Source organism: Podarcis muralis, chromosome 1 (genome assembly GCF_964188315.1).
Source record: "Podarcis muralis chromosome 1, rPodMur119.hap1.1, whole genome shotgun sequence".
NCBI classification, from domain to species: Eukaryota; Metazoa; Chordata; class Lepidosauria; order Squamata; family Lacertidae; genus Podarcis; species Podarcis muralis.
In genome coordinates, this window is record NC_135655.1 from 124,524,623 (window position 1) to 124,533,272 (window position 8,650).

The following is an 8,650-nucleotide window of genomic DNA, read 5'->3' on the forward strand; positions in this document are numbered from 1 at the left end:
TAAAAGTGAGTTTCTCTTCCAAGTGAAAATGTAAGGCACATTGGAATCTGCCTTATAGCAACTCAGACAGTTGGTCATCACTGTCAATTTTGACTGGCAGAAACTTTCCAGGATTTCAGACAGGCGACATTCCCAGTCCCTCAGATGCTGGGGACTGAACCGAGGACTTTCTGCAGGCAAAAAAAAAAAAATTGCTCTACCACTGAGCTTATGACCAAAAAAAGGATCTATTGAAGGGGGAGCAGGACTGAGGGGACAGACAGCATCCTCTTAACCATTTTCAGCAGGGGGCCAGTCCACTGTCCTTCAGACCATGTGGTGGGCCGGACTATATTTTGAAAAAAAAAATATGAACAAATTCCTATGCCCCACAAATAACCCAGAGATACATTTTCAATAAAAGCACACATTCTACTCATGTCAAAACACCAGGCAGGACCCACAAATAACCCAGAGGTGCATTTCAAATAAAGGGGCACATTCTACTCATGTCAAAACAAGCTGGTACGCGGACCGTCCGGGGGCCGGATTTAGTAGGTGATTGGGTCGGATCCGGCCCCCGGGCCTTAGTTTGCCTACCCATGCTCTTAACTCTCGACGTGTTTTGTAACACAGAGCCTAGGCACATACTGCCATCAAAGTCACTTCAATAAGAGCCCAGGGAGAAAAGAACTCTGAACCCGAAGAGAGAGACCTAGTCTTTCTTGCTTCAGGCCTTTGTACATGGCAGGTGGCATTCAGCCGAAACATACGTAGGAAAAACTCCCTCAGTTTTTCACAGCCAATCATAGCCCGTGCATTACAGATGCCTGTTAAATAGGGAGGGGATTCCGGAGAGTAGGCACTGCAATGCTAAAAGCCCTGTTTCAGCTTATAAAAACCATCCTGGCCAGGCTAATTAAGTGCAGAGCAATTAAGGAACAATGGGGAACCAAGTACTTAGCCATTAATGGCCACTGGCAATGCTATGAGGAGGGGGCAGAGGCAGGAGAATGGGCAGGTGGCCACGGTGATGGAGGGAGCGTGATGTCACAGGAAAAATGGCCCTTTTTGAATGCTAAAGGTGTTCTGGGAACAGGAAGTAGCAGAACCATCTTGGCCCTGGCTGGAGGAGAGAGACTAGGAATTGAAGCCTTATTTACCTAGGGATCCATCAGCCACGCCATCCCCGGACCTTGGAGGGAACAAAAGTACCAGGAAAGCAAAATCTTCTTTGGAGAAAAAGTTTATTAAAATCTGTCCACAGAAACATTCTGTACACAGAGACAGCCAGCTAGATAGCTCCTGAAAATACACTGGCTGTAAAGAAATACGCATCTACAGACTTCTTATACTCTTCTGAACACTCTCCCCCCTCCCATACCTTCTCAAATTATTCCCTTACATAGCACATCTATATTGCTTGCTAAACACATTTTATTGCTTGCTAAACATTCCTTTCTTTCTGCTAGCTAAGCATTTCCTCCCCTTTCCTTCGTACACGTGTCTTCATCTTTGCATTAGTAAGCATAAGGCAGGAAAAGGGGGGGGGGGCCTTTTTAACAGGCCTGGTTTAAATCTGCAGACAGCAGCTAACAGGGTAGGAAATGAACTTTTAACCTGCCAGCCAAATTTAGTAGGTCTGGTTAGTTACTGCTAACAGCAGCGGTTTCTTGCTAGCTGACTAGGCAGGAAACGACCTCCTGACCTTCTTGCTAGCTGACTAGGTAGGAAACGACCTCCTGACCTGTCTGATTAGAAATAGCAAGCAACTGCTGTCTTTGCTAACTGTCTGGCCGAAATTTGCAGAAGTAAGATTAGCTCAGAGATTTACTTAGGAATTTACTGCAGATAGTATGGTGAACAACTCTTCTTAGGTACAAAGTACAAGGCACAGAAAATATTGAGAGAAACCTTTCCCATCTCCCTTTACTCCCTCCTCTTCTTTTGAACAATCTATTACTTAGATTCGTTCTGGGGTAGGGGTCTATAGTTTCTCATTACAGCAGTCACGTGAGGTCCCATCATGCGGGACATCATCTTCTCCATCATATTTTGCAAGCATTGCATCAAGCAGGGAATACAAAAGCAGAAAAGCAATAGAAGCATTATTGGGCCTATCACCATAGTAAATATCCTCCCCATCCATCCACCTGGGAAGATGCTATCCAACCAAGACATATCCCAGCCCTCCCAAGTTTGTACAGGGACATGTGCTACCTTTTCAATGCTTGCTGCCAGATCACGGATAGCCTCGCCATGGACTGAAATGTTGAAACAACATGCTCCATTTCAGCCATTTGTAACCACCTTTTTTAGGGGTTATGGGCACCCCACTCAGTCATCAAACGGGAAATGTCGGCAAGGGAAGTCGGGGGACTTTTCCTTCCTGTGCCAATACACATGTGGGCTCTCCAACTAAAAAGAAAAGGAGAATCATCAAAGGTATAGATGGATTACGTTTCCTCCCACAAATACGGTACCGTTCATGCCAACAAAAATACAGGAGCATCCAAACAAGCAGGCCGGTACATATCACTCCTACCCACCATCCCCAATATCTCCATGGTTCCTCCCACCAATATTCAGTCATGGTGGGTATCGTGTCAGTCACTCAAGGGTATGTGTGTAACTACCTCTAAGGCCCACTGGGTGTATGGTACTTCGATGAGTGGGAGAAAGAGAAGCACCTCCTGGAGGGGGGTTTGGTGAGAAATAAAAAGCAACACACCCACAAGAATAGACTGCTGCTAAAACTCTAGCCTGGTGAGGAGTCAAATGCCCAATGGGGTGGTCCCCTTCCCAAATTATTGTAAGTCTCGCTCTGTCCCTATATTGTGGTAGGATATTCTCAGGTGGGTGAGTTCGTAGAACAGGTACGTTGGGAGCGCTGCCCGCGGGCGCCCCTCCCATCCAATTCTTCAGCCGGAGGTATCAGCCTCCGGAGTGATACCAGCAGGGCGGTCGTCAGCGGAGGGTCTAGAGATGGTCAGCCGAAGGGGTTAATCAGGATTTAACTGCACAGTCCAATCTGTAGTGGTCACTCTGGTGTGGTGGACCCAAGGGGTGATGCCGGTGAATTTCACGGCGGTGGGTGTGGAGAGCAGGACGATATAAGGTTCCAGCACGGTTGTAGCTGCGTCCGTGCCCAATCGTTTACCCACACTTCATCACCTGGCTCGAACTGATGCAGCCAACACACAGGGGTTGCGAGCCTGGGTCCACCTGTTGAGACAAAAGAAAACTCGGAAGAATATCTGGACTTAATTATTCAATTGCATATCCTGGCTAGCATATGGAGTTAACATTCTAACATATGGAACTGGTCTTCCAAACAGAATTTCAAAAGGTGACAGGTGGGTTCGCTTTGACGGGAGACTGCGGACCCTGAGTAATGCCAGAGGTAACATTGTCACCCAATTAGACCCAATTTCCTGTGTCAGCTTGGATAGCTGATTCTGGGGTCTGTATGCTGTATGCAACTTTCAGTTGATCTGGAGCGCTTTTGCCAGTCCCTGTAGGACTGCATGAACAAATGCTGGTCCATTGTCAGATCCTATGGACCTTGGCAATCCATAGCGAGGGATGATTTCCCTAAGCAGGCACCTGGTTACTTCAAATGCCTTTTCAGTCTTTGTTGGCCATGCTTCGGCCCTCCGGTGTAGGTGCACACTGCCACCAGCAGGTAGCGGTGTAGTCCACAACGGGGTAATTCAGTAAAGTCCACGACAAGATCTTCCATAGGTGCAGTTCCACTATGCTGAATCCCTGGGGGAGCCAGTGGTCCGGCTCTGGGATTATTCTTTTGACACAGCAGGCATTTCCTGGAAATCTGGGCTGCCAGTTGGTAGAGGTGGGCTATATAGAAGCATTTCTCCAGCTGCTTGGTTGTAGCATCTGGTCCTATGTGGGTTGAATCATGGTATCTCTGAGTAACCTGCCGAGAAAGGGACTCTGGAATCCATATCCTGTCATCAGGGGTAAGGTACCATCCTTCTTTGGACGATGTCAGTTCCTGGGCGTCTGCAGTGTCCTTTTCCTGCTTTGTATAAGCTGGCTTGTCAGCGGTGCTTGAAATCTCTTCTGGGACTAGTGCTCCGATAACCGAGGTGGGGGCTAGTTCCCGAGCTGCTTCCTTGGCCACTCTGTCTGCCAATCGGTTTCCTCTGGCCACTTCTCCTGGTCCAGTCTTGTGTCCATAACAATGGATAACTGCCACTGCCTCGGGCTCCCATACAGCATCCAGAAGGTTCAACAAGGCTTGTGGGTGGGCCACCTGGCTTCCTCTGGAGGTAAGCAAACCTCTTTCTTTCCATAAGGCTCCATGGGCATGTAAAGTCAGGAATGCATACTTAGAGTCTGTATAAATGTTTATCTTCTGTCCCTTTGCCAGGCTCAGGGCTCTGGTAAGCGCAGTTAGTTCTGCCAGCTGGGCCGATGTTCCAGGCGGGAGTGACTTTGCTTCGATCACCTGGTCTTCCAGGGCTACCACTGCATAGCCTGCTTTCCGCTGTCCAGTCTCAACAAAACTGCTTCCATTCACAAACCATGAAGGCCAGTGGGGGTTTGCCTCGTCTTTAAGATCAGGTCTGCTGGAATATACTTCATCCATCACTTCAATGCAATCGTGGTCTGCTCCTCACCTTCTCCTACCGGTAATAGGGCAGCTGGGTTGAGGGCTGTGGTGACTTGGAATTTCAAACGTGGGTGCAACAATAACATCTGACACTTCCTCATCTTCGCTTGGGAGAGGAAATAGGTACCCTTCATGTCAAGCAGTGCTGGGACTGCATGCGGAGTCACACAAACAGTGTCTTGGCCAAAAGTAAATTTGTCTGCTTTGTTCAGTAGGGTAGCTACTGCCACAACTGCTCTCATGCATGGCGGTAAACCTTGTTCTGTAGGCGTCAGGCGCTCAGATAGGTATGCCACGGGCTGCTGCCAGCTTCCCAATTTTTTTTTTGGCATAGCACTCCCTTTGCTGTTCCCTGGTCTTCATCCACAAACAGGGAGAAAGGCTTCTCAGGATTTGGGATGCCCAGCGCTGGTGCTTGCTGCAATGCCTTTTTCAAATCCTTGAAGGCATGCTGTTGCTTTTTCCTAAGCGGCCTCGCCCTCCTCTTCTTCTCCTAACGGTGGACTTCCCGTCTTCAGGGCCATCAATTTCTCTGCCTGGTACTTCTCCTTTTTTCTTCTGGGCCTCTTCTTCTCTCTGATTATAAATGGTCTGGGCTAATTCCAACATCCATTCAAGGGTGTGGCCCATAAAACCTTCATTTTTCTTGGTGGATATCGGGCGCCGCTTGGGCTACAAAGGCAGTTTTTATGATAGGGGCATTGGCAGCCTCATCTGGGTCCACAGGGATATACTGGCGGTAGGCTTCCTTCAGCCTCTTTAAGTAGGCTCCAGGGGCCTCCTCTGTCCCTTGTACTATTTCTCTGGCCTCCACGAAGTTGGTGGGTTTTCTGGCTGCCCTCCTCATGCCATTCAAGACATTCTGGCGATAAGTGGTGAGGGTATTTTGCCCTTCAGTGATCTGATAATCCCAATTCGGTGTAGTTTCAGGATATCCTGTTGCAACAGCTTGATCTCCTGCCCCCTGCGCTCTCATGTGTGCTCGGGCTTCAGCATGAATTCGCCTAGCCTCTTCTGTAGTTAGCAGGGCATCCATCAAATATTGCACATCATAAAAAGGTGGGGTTGTATGTTTTAAAAATTTCCTCAAACAGCTTAATTGTTTGGCAGGCTTTTCTTCAAATGAAGGGTTTTGGTTCTTCCAATTACAAACATCTGCACTAGAGAAGGGGACATGTTGAACTGTATGAGTTCTATTGGGCACCACCCCATCAGGTCCCGTGGGGGCCGGAGGGTCATACACTCTATGGAGAGGCATCACTCTGGCCGCGCCCTTCTCCTGTGCTTTATGTGCCCTATGGAGGGTCACTCTTTTCACTGCCTTCCCCACTCCTTCTGCCACTTTCTTCTCTGTTCCCCTATACATCCCGCTGTTTTTAACATATGGGGACTGACGTCCACTTCTCATAAAGTTCCACATACTTTTTCAAACGTTCTGCCTGTTCCTCTGTTCATATCTTTCCATCACTTGTCAACTTAATCAATCTTCCTACAAATGCCTCATCCTCATCATCCTCTTCTCGTTCCTCCCTTTCTCCATCTTCGCCCAGGTCTTAACAATGCATTGTCCACGGGATTGGGGGCTGGGCCATCTGCTCCCTGTGGCGGGGGTGGTGCCAGGGCTGTTGCCAGGGCATAAGGCGGTGGGGGCATCAAAACTTTTATCTTCTTCCATCTCTGAATCCTGGAGGACTGGGGGGTTGTCCTCCTGTCTTCCTGACTGAGCAGATACGGCTGCCTGAGACTTTTTGGCAGCATGACTTCAGCCAGGGAGGGGGGGGGTTTGTTTCACATTGGTCTTCCATGTGGAAATGTAGGGGATTTGATCAGGGTGGACATTCAAAATGTTCTGATATAATGGATTAATGAGTTGCAAATCAAGGGTCCTGATGGACGGCCAATTTGTTCTTTTGGGTGGGCCAATCTAATTCACAATGTCCTCATCTTCCCCTCTCATCAGCTTGAATCTCCAAAAGCATTTCAGAGGGGTACTTTTACTTTGGCCAGAACCCATTTCTTCCAGATACTTCGCTACTATTCACAGTAAAAATTCTCTCACACAACAGACCTGCCAGAAAATGCACAACCCTGCAATCACCCAAGGGGAACGCTAAGCCCTGGCCCACACTTAACAATTCAGCCACTGGAGTATCTTGACATGCAACATACAACATACAAATCACATCAATATAATTTCAACATGTAACACACTAAACACACCAAAATAACTTCAGCATGCAATACACAAAACACACCAAAATAACTTCAGCATGCAATACTCAAAACACACCAAAAAAATCACAATATATATATATCCCTCCCTCTTCTGTTCCAAATTTTTGCTGGTGGCACTCTCCTGCACAACCAGTCCCCTTTTTACCAAACCTTACTGGTGGCATAACACTGCCACGCCCTTTTTTCCCTTCCTGGTGGCCCTCTGCACAACCAGGTGAGGCTTGATCAGACCTCGCCCCCCTTTTCCTTGGGGGCCCACGCCCTTTCCCTTGGGCTTACCGTTTTCCGCTGTGGACCTGTCCCCTTGGCGCCGTCCTCTTTGTTTTTCTCCCTCAACAAGATGTCTCCACTGCAGGACAGTGTGGCCGGCTTCCCCCACAAAACAGGCGGGGTGCGCGCTGAAGCCTGCAAACGCTGCTGAGCTGTTCACCTTGGTTGAGCCTGGCCCTCTGGTCCGTATTGGGGAGAGGGCTGATCCCGGACGAGCCCCCAAAGAAATGAAGCCTTATTTACCTAGGGATCCATCAGCCACGCCATCCCCGGACCTTGGAGGGAACAAAAGTACCAGGAAAGCAAAATCTTCTTTGGAGAAAAAGTTTATTAAAATCTGTCCACAGAAACATTCTGTACACAGAGACAGCCAGCTAGATAGCTCCTGAAAATACACTGGCTGTAAAGAAATACGCATCTACAGACTTCTTATACTCTTCTGAACACTCTCCCCCCTCCCATACCTTCTCAAATTATTCCCTTACATAGCACATCTATATTGCTTGCTAAACACATTTTATTGCTTGCTAAACATTCCTTTCTTTCTGCTAGCTAAGCATTTCCTCCCCTTTCCTTCGTACACGTGTCTTCATCTTTGCATTAGTAAGCATAAGGCAGGAAAAGGGGGGGGGGCCTTTTTAACAGGCCTGGTTTAAATCTGCAGACAGCAGCTAACAGGGTAGGAAATGAACTTTTAACCTGCCAGCCAAATTTAGTAGGTCTGGTTAGTTACTGCTAACAGCAGCGGTTTCTTGCTAGCTGACTAGGCAGGAAACGACCTCCTGACCTTCTTGCTAGCTGACTAGGCAGGAAACGACCTCCTGACCTGTCTGATTAGAAATAGCAAGCAACTGCTGTCTTTGCTAACTGTCTGGCCGAAATTTGCAGAAGTAAGATTAGCTCAGAGATTTACTTAGGAATTTACTGCAGATAGTATGGTGAACAACTCTTCTTAGGTACAAAGTACAAGGCACAGAAAATATTGAGAGAAACCTTTCCCATCTCCCTTTAGAATGACTGCTGCTTTGTACTCAAGCTTGCTGAAGCTATGAGAGGCGCAATGAGAGACACGCTTGGAACATAATGTTCTGCACCCCCCCCCCGAAGACTTTAGGTGTAAATATGTGTATTGATGGCAGAAGGTGAGGAGGAATTAAAGAACCTTTTAATGAGGGTGAAAGAGAAGAGCGCAAAATATGGTCTGAAGCTCAACATAAAAAAAAAAACGAAGATCATGGCCACTGGGCCCATCACCTCCTTGCAAATAGAAGGGGAAGAAATGGAGGCAGTGAGAGATTTTACTTTCTTGGGCTCCATGATCACTGCAGATGGTGACAGCAGTCACGAAATTAAGAAACGCCTGCTTCTTGGGAGAAAAGCAATGACAAACCTAGACAGCATCTTAAAAAGCAGAGAAATCACCTTGCCAACAAAGGTCCGTATAGTAAAAGCTATGGTTTTCCCAGTAGTGATGGGCCATATAGAAGGCTGATCACCGAAGAATTGATGCTTTTGAATTATGGTGCTGGA

General features: G+C 47.7%; 1 protein-coding gene and 1 long non-coding RNA gene across 2 annotated transcripts; both read right to left on the reverse strand.

Moving 5' to 3' along the window:
* Positions 1 to 1,209: 1,209 nt before the first annotated feature.
* Positions 1,210 to 5,219, reverse strand: LOC144325182 (uncharacterized). Its single transcript, XM_077917761.1, has 2 exons — positions 1,719 to 5,219; positions 1,210 to 1,679 (listed from the first exon to the last, which is right to left on the reverse strand). Exon 1 carries the CDS (start codon positions 4,589 to 4,591, stop codon positions 3,590 to 3,592), a length of 1,002 nt encoding a protein of 333 aa, XP_077773887.1. The 5' UTR covers positions 4,592 to 5,219; the 3' UTR covers positions 1,210 to 1,679; positions 1,719 to 3,589.
* Positions 5,220 to 7,430: 2,211 nt separating this feature from the next.
* Positions 7,431 to 8,123, reverse strand: LOC144325185 (uncharacterized). The gene is made up of 2 exons (XR_013390525.1): positions 7,939 to 8,123; positions 7,431 to 7,899 (listed from the first exon to the last, which is right to left on the reverse strand). It is a non-coding gene; the product is annotated as an uncharacterized LOC144325185 (long non-coding RNA).
* Between the last annotated feature and the right edge of the window lie 527 nt (positions 8,124 to 8,650).

Excerpts from the sequence above, each read along its gene's own strand:
- LOC144325182 (XM_077917761.1), bottom strand. The coding sequence starts at position 4,591 with ATGGATGAAGTATATTCCAGCAGACCTGATCTTAAAGACGAGGCAAAC.